At 44.9% G+C, this 13,292-nt stretch overlaps 1 protein-coding gene across 1 annotated transcript in view; it reads left to right on the top strand.

Moving 5' to 3' along the window:
• The window catches only part of SEL1L (SEL1L adaptor subunit of SYVN1 ubiquitin ligase), a 299,522-nt gene that overhangs the window by 179,442 nt on the left and 106,788 nt on the right, over positions 1 to 13,292 (top strand). Inside the window, exon 18 of the mRNA XM_069208115.1 lies at positions 10,150 to 10,224. Within this exon, the coding sequence (XP_069064216.1) occupies positions 10,150 to 10,224 (75 nt within the window). The remainder of the gene's footprint in view (positions 1 to 10,149; positions 10,225 to 13,292) is intronic.

Below are 13,292 nucleotides of genomic sequence, written 5' to 3'. Positions count from 1 at the left end.
TATGTTTTCTACTACTTATGATGCTTCCTTGGTGATTAAGCCATAATTCAATACAAGAATGAATAAAGAGAATTACACAAAAAGAAATTCTCTAGCTCAGTGGTTCCCAATGTATTTTTGGCCCATGGCTCCTTTGACCTATTGGCCATTGTCCAAGGCTCCCCATTATGTTACTTTTTTTTTTGGCGGGTGGGGAATGTAAATCCCTGTTCTGACATACTTCCTTTTTATACCAAGAAAATAATTGGCATGACGCTGACAAAGGTATTCTAATCATGGATTTAACAAAATAAAAATATAACCGTTGTTTAATAAAAAAGAAAAAAAAGAAAGTTTGGTTAAGTCAGAAACAGTACTCTTCAGCACTGTAGTCTGCCTATGGAATTTTTCAAAACTGTTTTTTTTTTTTTTTAAATTGCCTCTAGAATAGGGAGCTCTCCTACAGGTCATTTTAATTGTTAAGGGGCCACTTTTGATTTATAAGAATGTTGCTCCACTAATCTTACTAGCCATTTGTCCACATTAGTAATGTTTTGGTGTTCTACATACATTTAGCCTTTTTCTCATATCACTTCTTGTGTTGACTTCAACTGTGTTAATAAGTTCTCACTTCTAATGCGTCTTACAATTTGAGAGCTCTGCAGCTCTTGAATTGGTATTGCAAAACGTGATAGACTGGATCTATAAACCCACCCAAGGGTTAAACTAGACAGAGGGTGACAATGAGCTACATGTTTAGTGAAAGAACTAAGGCTGCAGTCATGCAGGTTACATAAGCGGTAGCTCTTCAGATTGCGAATATACACAGGAAATGCACAAGACTGTCAACGTAGTAAAACCTAAAGGAATTACCTTAAAGGTCGGCGAGATATACGATATATCACAACGTTTTTTTGGAGAGCGCTCAAAATGCATACACTGCTACAAACGTCCAGGTCTCAAGAATGGCAGTGGAGATAGTTGGAGAATGGCAAGTGGAAGTACAGAGGCATCTCTACAATGCATAAGTCACTATCTTTGTACAAGTTGGTGATGGCAAAATAAATCATACAAACAGCATATCAAAATATAACAAAGCAAGACAGTGATCCCAAAACGATGTTACAGACTACTGATAGCTATGCTAGTTTTACGCTCACCTGTGGTGGCTGCCAGCTTGAAAACAGTCTTTTTAACCTTGTCTGCAGCAGGCAGTGGCTGATCAGGACTTGCTTCTGAACCCAAGCAAGACCGCTTACAAGCTAAAACTAGAGCCTCACAACAGGATCCGCACCATGTTTTCGCTTCACCCGAAGTACAGCTTGAGAGGCAGTAGCACTGCAACACCCTCCATTGGAGTGCCTCTTTCTAATTCTATGTACGCGACAGGTAGTTGGATTTGTGGTGTTGTGGGATTTCCATACAGAAGCAAAATTGGGACTGGTAGGAAGGCTCCACTATATATGACCTGGGCTTCTCGTTGCAAGTCACAGTTTCTTAAAAAAAAAAAAGGGGGGGGGGGGTTTACTGTATGCAAGAATAATTAATTAGAAATGTGCTTCTCCCTCAAGTACAGCACTGTCAGGAACTTTAACAAAGCAAAGGACAAATAGTGTCTAGTTGCTGCAATTCTTGAAGGTTATCGAGAACCACTGGGAGGCCAAGCCTCAACTGAACTCCTGCTTAGTATATTTTCACTCTCAGATCACTTTTAACCACCGACCAGTATCCAATCCAACCTTAAAGCTCAAAGCAACGGAGTTCCTGTAGGAAAGTTGCCTCTTTCTAGCATGGTTATCCCCCCCCCCCCCCCACACACACACATACACACACACTTTTTAGCCTGTTTGTCAGTGTGTTTGACTGTGTCTACTGGATTCCTGCTAACCAGGACCCCAGTAGTTCGACTCTCTCCTATAAATTGATTATTTTCTCCCCACAATTGGCATACTGCCCCCCGCCTCCCCACATGTAAGTCCCTAGTATATGGTACCTAGGTACCCAGGGAATTAGGGGTTCCAGGGGATCCCTATGGGCTGCAGCAGTTATTCTGCCACCCATAGGGATCCCATGCGAAGGGTTCTGCAGGCATGTCATTACAGCCTGCCTGAAACTGGTGCATGCACCCATTTTCACTACAGCTCACTACAAGTCACCCCTATGGTAGTCCTTCTCAGCCCAGAGGGCAGGGTGCAGGTACCTGTGTGCGAAGGCACCCCTGCACTAGCAGAGGTGCCCACACAAACTCCAGATCCATTTCCTGAACTTTGTGAGTGTGGGTACGCCATTTTACACGTGTACTGGACATCGGTCACTACCCATGTCCAGCTACATAAAGATATCTCCGAACCTGGGCATGCTTGGTGTCAAACATGTCGGAATCATACACTAATACTGTTGCAAGTATTGGAAGTATGATTCCATGCCCTCTGGGGGCACTTTAGAGGACCCGAGCATTGCTCCCACCAGTCTTACAGGGTTTTCCAGGCAGCCCAACTGCTGCCACCCCTCGGACAGGTTTCTGCTCTCCTGCTGCTTGATCTGATCAAGTCCAGAAAGGCAGACCAAAGGATTTCCTTTGGGAGAAGAAGTTAACGCCCTCGCCCTGTGGAAATAGGTGTGACTGGCTTGGGAGGGGTAGCCTCCTCAAGCCACTAGTTTGCTTTGAAGGGCACACTTAGTGCCCTCCGTGCATAAACCAGTCCACACCGGTTCAGGGACCCCAGTCTCTGCTCTGGCAAAAAACTGGACAATGGAAAGGGGAGTACCAGAGCTCCTCCAGAGGGTCGTTGAGTTCTGCCATCTTGTTTGCAAGTTTGGCAGGGAACTCTGGGAGCAACTGAGTGGCCAGGCTTGTGACGTCAGAGGCCCCTCCTGATAGGTGCTTACCTGGTTAGGTGACCAATCCCCCTTTCAGAGCTATTTAGGGTCTCTCTTTTGGGTGGGTCCTCAGATTCGGCTTGCAAGATTCCAGCAGGACTCCTCTGCAACTTCTACTTCGCCTTCTGGCCTCTGACTGCGACTGGACCCTCCAGGACCCGACAAGCTGCCTCCAAGAAGAAAAGACTCTTCTGCAACATTGTTTCCAGGGCTCCTGCCAGCTTTGCAACATTTCCCTCGCTGTGCATCCTCAGAAGACTACAACTCTTCAGCCTGCACAAGAAGAAGATGGAATCTCCCTTGGAGTGGAGGAGTCGCTCTCCTGCAACCGCAGGCACCTAGAGCAGGCGACAACCGGCTGCTTGGATCTCCACTTAACTTGTGCTGCATGGATCCTGCATCACAGATGGTGCTCTGGAGTAGTCCTCATGGTCCTCTCGGCCAGCTGTCTAACTTTGGTGGAGGTAAGCACTCGCCGTCCCACTCAGGACAGTACCCCCTGTGCTCTGCGTCTCTTGCAGCTGCCAAGGCTTGTTTGCATCTCCTCCAAGGGATCTTCAGACGACGTACAGCCCCAGCCCCCAGCACTCCTTCCTGCAAAACCCAACCTCCTGCGTGGTTCTCTGGCGGCGTGGGATCCTCTTTTGTAGTGCTGCGTGGGCCTCTTCTCTGACTCCTGTGTCCCTGTGGGGACCCCTGTGGGTGATGCCTCTGCTCCTGTGGACTCTCTGCGACGATGAAGGTCCCCTGCTCCAGGGCTACAGTGCAGACCTGTTCTTCATCACCGTCAACCAACTCAACTACAGCGGGGTTATTAGTATTTCCTACTCCCCCCTGGACTTCACTGTGACTCTTGGACCTGGTCCTCTCTCTCCACAGGTCTTCTTTCTTCAGAAATCTACAGCTGGTTTTCTTGCAGTCTTCTCTGGGTATCTTTTTCTTCTTTTCCTCCTTTTTGGTGGTTTAGGGAAAATCCAGTGTTTTACTCCTGGAAGGGGGGGGGGGTACTGTTACACCTCTGGTTTTCTGGTACTCCCAGCTCCCCTCTACACATTTTACTTACCTAGGTGGCGGTACCTTATTCACATTCCATTTTTTTTGTATATTGTTTTCGCTCCCCCTAGGGTCACTATTGTTATACTATTTGCATTGTTTTCTAACCTTTTCCATGTCTACTTCTGATTACTAGTGTGTGTGTGTGTGTATGTATATATATATATATATATATATATATATATGTGTGTGTTCGATGGCATGTGTAGCTGCAGATACACATGCTGTGCACATCCCGCCATCTGGTGTTGGGCTCGGAGTGTTACAAGTTGTTTTTCTTCGAAGAAGTCTTTTCGAGTCACGAGACCGAGGGACTCCTCCCATTTCGGCTCCATTGCGCATGGGCGTTGACTCCATCTTAGATTGTTTTTTTTCCGCCATCGGGTTTGGACGTGTTCCTTTTCGCTCCGTGTTTCGGGTCGGAAAGTTAGTTAGAATCTCGGAAAAATCATCGGTATTGTTTGCGTTCGGTATCGGGTTAGTTACAACAGATTGACACCGACTTTTGAAGAGCTCCGGTGGCCCTTCGCGTTTTTTCGATCCCCCGTCGGGGCCTGGTCGGCCCGGCCACGTGTCTCTTCAAGGCTGATGGAACGGACCCCATTCCGCTTCTGCCCAAAATGCCATAACAAGTATCCATATACAGATCAGCATCTGGTCTGTAACTTGTGTTTGTCGCCGGAACACAAGGAAGATACTTGTGAAGCCTGTCGAGCGTTTCGGTCCAGGAAGACACTAAGAGACCGAAGAGCAAGGAGACTGCAAATGGCGTCGGCACCGACAGGACAAGAGCGTTTCGAGGAGGAGGAAGAAACATTCTCCATCCAGGAATCGGACTCGGATGAGATCGATCCCGAAGAAACGCCGAAAACCGTGAGTAAGACGTCGAAACACAAAACTCACGAAAAAAACACTAAAGCCCAGGGGACGCCACCGTCAACAAGCCATGGCTTAACCCGAAAAATAGATGACCGATCATCGGCACCGAAAAAGGGCACGCTGGTGGCGAAGTCATCCGACTCCGGTCGAGATACCGCCACACAGCAATCTCGGGCCCGAGATAGTGGCTCCGAGCAGGTTCGGCACTGAGATAGCGGCACCGAAATGGGTCGGCACCGAGAGACCACGACGCCGAAAGTAAAGAAGGTTTCGTCGGAACCGAAAAAAGCAGCCGAAAAGGTTTTGATACCGAAACATCCGGCCTCTGAACCGAAAAAAAGTTCTTACACTGAGGAACAAGGACTGTCCACACAAATGAAGAGACATAGATTTGGACAGGAATTGGAAACAATAGAGCCAGACTATACACAAAGAAGGCTCCATATCCAAAAAGAAACCGGGAAGATCAGTACTCTCCCTCCGATTAAAATGAAACACAAACTTGCCTTCCAAGAAAAAGACAAGCAGCCACAGGCAAAGGTGGCTAAACAGGTAACCCCGCCACCATCTCCACAATGCTCTCCGCAACCATCACCGGTAGCCACTCCACCAATGATGCAATCCCCAACTCATACAGGAATGAGTCAAGATGACCCTGACGCATGGGACCTTTATGACGCACCAGTGTCCGATAATAGTCCTGAATGTTATCCAGCTAGACCGTCGCCACCAGAGGATAGTACAGCCTACGCACAGGTGGTATCAAGAGCAGCAGCATTTCATAATGTCAGCCTGCATGCTGAGCCCATCGAAGACGACTTTCTTTTTAACACACTGTCATCCACACACAGCCAGTATCAGTCTTCCTATGCTACCCGGAATGCTAAAACACTCCAAACAAGTGTTTGAAGAGCCTGTAAAAGGAAGGGCCATTACTCCAAGAGTGGAGAAAAAATATAAACCGCCACCAACAGACCCCGTGTACATCACACAACAGCTAACACCGGACTCAGTTGTAGTAGGGGCAGCGCGCAAAAGAGCGAACTCACATACTTCAGGAGATGCACCACCTCCAGATAAAGAAAGTCGAAAATTCGACGCAGCAGGCAAGAGGGTGGCGGCACAGGCAGCAAACCAGTGGCGTATTGCCAATTCACAGGCTTTGTTGGCCAGATACGATAGGGCCCATTGGGACGAAATGCAACACTTTATAGAACATTTGCCCAAGGAGTTCCAAAAGAGAGCGCAGCAGGTAGTAGAAGAAGGACAGAGTATCTCCAACAATCAGATACGGTCAGCAATGGATGCTGCAGACACAGCTGCTAGAACTGTCAACACAGCAGTAACAATAAGGAGACATGCATGGCTGCGTACATCAGGATTTAAACCAGAAATACAGCAAGCTGTGCTGAATATGCCATTCAACGGACAGCAGTTGTTTGGGCCGGAGGTGGACACTGCGATCGAAAAACTTAAGAAAGACACTGACACGGTCAAAGCCATGGGCGCACTCTACTCCCCACAGAGCAGAGGCACATTTCGAAAAACACAGTTTAGAGGGGGGTTTCGAGGACAAAGCACAGAACCCACAACCTCACAAACAAGACCCACTTACCAGAGCCAGTATCAGCGGGGAAGTTTTCGGGGACAATATAAAGGGGGACAATTCCAAAAGAATAGAGGGAAGTTCCAAAGTCCCAAAACTCCTCAAAACAAGCAGTGACTTCCAAGTCACAAATCCCCAACACAGAACATCTGTGGGGGGGGAGACTAACCAAGTTTTACAAACATTGGGAGGAAATAACAACAGACACTTGGGTCCTAGCAATTATCCAGCATGGTTATTGCATAGAATTTCTCAAATTCCCTCCAAACGTCCCACCGAAAACACACAATATGTCAAAACAACATATAGATCTTCTAGGACTAGAAGTTCAGGCATTGCTACAAAAAGAAGCAATAGAATTAGTACCAAACCAACAAAAAGGGACAGGAGTTTACTCTCTGTACTTTCTCATACCCAAAAAAGACAAGAGTCTGAGACCTATACTAGATCTCAGAACATTAAATACATACATCAAATCAGATCACTTTCACATGGTGACATTACAGGACGTAATCCCACTGCTCAAACAACAAGACTACATGACAAAACTAGACCTAAAGGATGCATATTTCCATATACCGATACATCCTTCACACAGAAAGTACCTAAGGTTTGTATTCCAAGGGGTACATTACCAGTTCAAGGTGTTGCCATTCGGAATAACCACTGCGCCAAGAGTTTTTACAAAATGCCTAGCCGTAGTAGCTGCACATATCAGAAGGCAGCAAATACATGTGTTCCCGTACCTAGACGATTGTTTAATCAAAACCAACACGCTAAAACGGTGTTCACAACACACGAAGTACGTCATAGAAATCCTCCACAATCTAGGTTTCTCACTCAGCTACACAAAGTCACACCTTCTGCCGTGTCAAACACAGCAATACTTAGGGGCGACAATCAACACAGCAAAAGGGATTACCACTCCAAGCCCACAAAGGGTTCAAGCATTTCACAATGTAATAAATACCATGTATCCAAAACAAAAGATACAAGTCAAAATGGTGATGAAACTACTAGGCATGATGTCCTCATGCATAGCCATTGTCCTGAACGCAAGGTTGCACATGCGGCCCTTACAACAGTGCCTAGCATCACAATGGTCACAAGCACAGGGTCAACTTCTAGATCTGGTGTTGATAGACCGCCAAACATACACCTCGCTTCAATGGTGGAACAGTATAAATTTAAACCAAGGGCGGCCTTTCCAAGACCCAGTGCCACAATATGTAATAACAGATGTCTCCATGATAGGGTGGGGAGCACACCTCAATCAACACAGCATCCAAGGACAATGGGACACTCAGCAAAAACAGTTTCACACAAATCACTTAGAACTATTGGCAGTATTTCTAGCGCTAAAAGCATTTCAACCCATAATAGGCCACAAACACATTCTTGTCAAAACAGACAACATGACAACAATGTATTACCTAAACAAACAGGGAGGGACACACTCAACACAGTTGTGTCTCCTGGCACAAAAAATATGGCATTGGGCGATTCACAACCACATTCGCCTAATAGCACAATTTATTCCAGGAATTCAGAACCAGTTAGCAGACAATCTCTCTCGGGATCACCAACAGATCCACGAATGGGAGATACACCCCCAAATACTAAACAAATACTTCCAGAATTGGGGAACACCACAAATTGATCTATTTGCAACAAAGGAAAATGCAAAATGCCGAAACTTTGCATCCAGGTACCCACAAGATCAGTCTCAGAGCAATGCGTTATGGATGAGCTGGTCAGGGATATTTGCTTACGCTTTTCCCCCTCTCCCACTCCTTCCATATCTGGTAAACAAATTGAGTCAAAACAAACTCATACTAATAGCGCCAACATGGGCAAGACAACCTTGGTACACAACACTACTAGACCTCTCTGTAGTGCCTCATGTCAAACTACCAAACAGACCAGATCTTTTAACACAACACAAACAACAGATCAGACATCCAAATCCAGCATCACTGAATCTAGCAATTTGGCTCCTGAAGTCCTAGAATTCGGACACTTAGACCTTACACAAGAATGTATGGAGATCATAAAACAAGCTAGAAAACCTACCACTAGACATTGCTATACAAATAAGTGGAAAAGATTTGTTTGCTACTGCCATAATAAGCAAGTTCAACCATTACATGCATCTCCAAAGGATGTAGTGGGATACTTACTACATTTACAGAAATCAAATCTAGCCTTCTCTTCCATAAAAATACACCTCGCAGCAATATCTGCATACCTGCAGATTACCCATTCAACTTCACTATTTAGGATACCTGTCATTAAGGCGTTTATGGAAGGCCTAAAAAGAATTATACCACCAAGAACACCACCTGTTCCTTCATGGAACCTCAACATCGTCTTAACAAGACTCATGGGCCCACCTTTTGAACCCATGCACTCTTGCGAAATGCAATTCTTAACGTGGAAGGTTGCATTTCTCATTGCCATCACATCTCTAAGAAGAGTAAGTGAAATTCAGGCGTTTACTATACAAGAACCTTTTATTCAAATACACAAAAATAAGGTAGTCCTAAGAACCAATCCTAAATTTTTACCAAAAGTTATTTCACCGTTCCACTTAAATTAAACAGTAGAACTACCAGTGTTCTTCCCACAGCCAGGTATAGCCAGATGGATAGTTAAGTGCATCCAAACCTGCTACCTCAAAGCAAAGAGAGAGCTGCCCATTACACCAAGGGCACATTCAACCAGAAAGAAAGGCGCTACCATGGCCTTCCTAGGAAACATTCCAATGAACGAGATATGTAAGGCAGCCACATGGTCTACGCCTCACACATTTACTAAGCACTACTGTGTAGACGTGCTATCCGCACAACAAGCCACAGTAGGTCAAGCCGTACTAAGAACTTTATTTCAGACTACTTCCACTCCTACAGGCTGAGCCACCGCTTTTGTGGAGATAACTGCTTACTAGTCTATGCACAACATGTGTATTTGCAGCTACACATGCCATCGAACTGAAAATGTCACTTACCCAGTGTACATCTGTTTGTGGCATTAGTCGCTGCAGATTCACATGTGCCCACCCGCCTCCCCGGGAGCCTGTAGCCGTTTGGAAGTTATCTTCAACATTTGTACATTTGTAAATATATTACTTAAACCTTATTTGGTACATACTTATTCAATCCATTGCATGGGCACTATTACTAACATACACAACTCCTACCTCACCCTCTGCGGGGAAAACAATCTAACATGGAGTCGACGCCCATGCGCAATGGAACAAAGGAGGAGGAGTCCCTCGGTCTCGTGACTCGAAAAGACTTCTTCGAAGAAAAACAACTTGTAACACTCCGACCCAACACCAGACAGCGGACTATGCACAACATGTGAATCTGCAGCGACTAATGCCACGAACAGATGTACACTGGGTAAGTGACATTTTCATTCATTGACTTTTGACTTAAGGTTACATTCAGATTTATTCAAATAATGTTCTCATTGCAGCTTTTTTTATTATAAATTCATCGTTGGGGCCCCTGTCGTATGTTAGCTTTAATGTCACTCAGTTGTGGTGATTGCAGCATTGCAGATTTTTCAACAACTCGTCCAAATTATGTAATAATGTTAAAGGGCATATTTACAGCACCAGGACGTTGTATTATGGTCTTGTGTTTTTTGCAAATAATAAAGCCTTAAGACTTTGGAACTAAAAATGTACTTTGTTTATCTACTCCATGTATGTTTCTTACACAATTCTTCTGTTGCTGTTGCTGCAGAAGAAGCAAGTATTATTGGAGAGAATGAGACATTCCCCAGGGCCTTGCTGCACTGGAACAGAGCTGCTTCACAAGGTGAGTGTTAATTGTTTGTGCGGTTTGTTTAGATCCATACATGCATTTGTTAGGTTAATGCCCTTTCTAAATGGTTTATCTTTTTAGGTGTGCCCTAGAGACGGCTTTAGCTTCTCGCTAGCCTCCTGTTTTCACAAAAATGTAACAATACTTAAAATTATTTACAGTAAATGGACCAATGGTCAATCCTCTTCATTCATTGATCAGTGAGAGCATCAGTCTCATCCTATATCAACCCACAGAGCATACGTAAAACAGGGCAATGACACTCACTTTGGCTCAGCCCCCACAACAGCATATGGTGAAGAGTGTCAGCATTTTTTCCCATTACTTCTGACACCGCACTAGGAAGAAAGGTGAAGTAACAGGTGGAAGAATCTCCCTTCTACAAGTGTGTATCCTTTCAGTATGCTGTTCCTGTTTAGAAAAGGGGCAGACACTCACTATAATGCATGAATGGCAGATTGCATCTCACTCCATGTGCATGTTGAGTGTTTCTATGCTTTTGTATTAGAGCAGAGTCAGGTGAGAGGAGAAATCTAGTACCCGCCAAGCTTTCTGTCGGATATAGCATGTTCTGTATTTCAGCAACCTTTTTTGAAAACTCTACACTTAAATTAAACCCAAACTGCTTTTTGTGGCTGTGAGACCCCCGGCCAGCAACTGCATCTCATCCTGTAGGTCCACAACACTTCTATGTCTTAGCTAACTGAATAGGTTGGTTATCTAAAGATCACAAGCCAATGCAGAAGTAGCTTTATTAGTGACTGTCTGCTTCATATTACATTACACACCTACCTGTCATTTATAACTTCGAACCACAAGGCCAAATTACAAGACCAATGGATGGCTTCTACTCAGAGAACTGGAGTTTTGGAAACTCAGGTTCCTGACAACAAGTTGCTTGCTGAGGCCAGTGGCGCATCCTGTTCTGGGATAGCTGTGGTGTGAGCTTTATGGGTGCACCCGAGCTGGCTTGTTTTCCTGCTCACTTTTAACGTCTGTAAATGGACTTCATTGGAAGAAATCCAGGCTGCCCGAATTCTATTCCTTACTGGGCCATTCATCATGAGAAGGGAGTGCTTACCTTGCATCTTCTAACTGACAGGTAGAGTTTCAAGAGAGGGTGTGTGATAAGATTGCAATCTGCTGCAAAGGTGTTTCCAGCTGATTGATAGTGGTGAGTCCAGACTAATGCAGTAATAAACTGTATACCAATTTTCAGCTGTTATCCAGTGAACCCAGGCCAATGAAGCAATCTCTATTCCAGCTGTATGAAACCTGCTTAAATCAAATGCCTGATGCAAGGTTGGCTTAGCAAGTTCTGTGCTGCCTGTCATATTCTGAAAATGGTGCTTCTCTGTCCTTCGTGCTGTCCTCCTGTTTACTGTGTCTTCATTTACAGCTGCAGAATGAGTGAGCAACCCTTTTACAAACCACTCTGCAGATGAATAGAGGCCTAGGGGCAAGAAAGACACCTGCATTAGTATGCATTGCTTTTCTAATACCCTTGTTTTGCTAATTTGGATTGATTTCAGACTGTCATAGAAGGGTACTTCTCTCCCATTTGTGTGGAGTGATATTTAAGATCATTTACCTTTTTGTCTAAAAAAAAAAAAAAAAAACACCTTTTGTCTCAAGATAATCACTTATTGTGTCATGAAGCTCCTACCCTATCTAACGAGACTGTCCTTTTCTCACTACCTATTCTGTATCATGATTTATTCTTCTTACTGATGAACATGCATTCATGTTTATTGACCTCCAAACTCACAATCGCCTAATACTTTACCCTGGTCTCCTAACACTTGCCCACTGTCTCACATCATTCATTCTGTCACCCAAAACTATTCTTCTCTCAAACAGTGTCATTTTCATTGCACACATCCCAAAACTTACATCTCCTGTGTCACAGCGCTACTACACAATCTCATGCTTCCTGGCATCACACAAGCCACAATCTTTGTTTCACAATATTTTTGTTTGTTAAATACAACTACTTGTCTTGTGAAAATCACACCCTGTCTCACAACTCTCATTTGTATCTTATCTTTCAACATAAGCCCAATGACACTCGTCTACTTTCTCATGCTACTTAACCTGCTTCCCTGTGGTCTCCCTTTGCCTTGGAGCACTGATCCTGCATCGCTCCACAAGATCTGCCAATGTCCAGCAGAGTCCTTGAGCCATTTCTGGGCATGCATATTTCCTGTCTGCCCTTCTCCAAATATGTGAAGTGGACTTGAGGTATTCCACAAGTGGCATTCTTGGGTTTCTGTATGTTAGGTGAGAGTTCAGGCAATGGCTTGTGCATAGCTATCATAGTGCACCAGGGTCAGTGGTGGTTATATGTGATTCTGGAGAAAAAATACATTTGAGGAAACCTCTTCTGGGGAATATTTCTGCACAAACTTGATTACTCAAACGTTTTCAACTGAATGACATTCCCAGGAGGTGGAATCCATCTTGACAAATGCCCCTTAATGTCAAAAAATTCTCTGCACTCTAGTTCTTTCCAGGATCCTGTGGATCCATTGGTTATGTTTATTCTCTCTGCCTATCCTCCTTCTGGTCTCCAGCTTTCCTTTTTTTCATGACTCTTCCTCTACCACAAATGGTTCATTCTCCTTCTCCCATTACTTTGTTTTATCTTTAATCATGTGTTCGATGGCATCTGTCGCTGTAGATACGCATGTTCTGCAATAGCTCGCCATCTGGTGTTGGGCCGGAGTGTTACAAGTTGTTTTTGTTCGAAGAAGTCTTTCGAGTCACGGGACCGAGTGACTCCTCCTTTTGTCTCCATTGCGCATGGGCGTCGACTCCATCTTCGATTGTTTTTTTTCCGCCATCGGGTTCGGACGTGTTCCTGTCGCTCCGAGTTTCGGAACGGAAAATTAGCTAATTTCGGAAGATTTTCGTCGGTATTGTTGCGTTCGGGATCGGCGTACTTAGATTCCACACCGCATCGAAGATCGAAGAGCTCCGGTGCCCTTCGGGGTAGTTTTTCGATCCCCCGTCGGGGCCTGGTCGGCCCGACCGCGTGCTGAAGAACGCCGATGGAACGGACC

Source organism: Pleurodeles waltl, chromosome 9 (genome assembly GCF_031143425.1).
Source record: "Pleurodeles waltl isolate 20211129_DDA chromosome 9, aPleWal1.hap1.20221129, whole genome shotgun sequence".
Taxonomy (NCBI): Eukaryota; Metazoa; Chordata; class Amphibia; order Caudata; family Salamandridae; genus Pleurodeles; species Pleurodeles waltl.
This window is presented reverse-complemented; position numbering and strand designations above follow the sequence as displayed.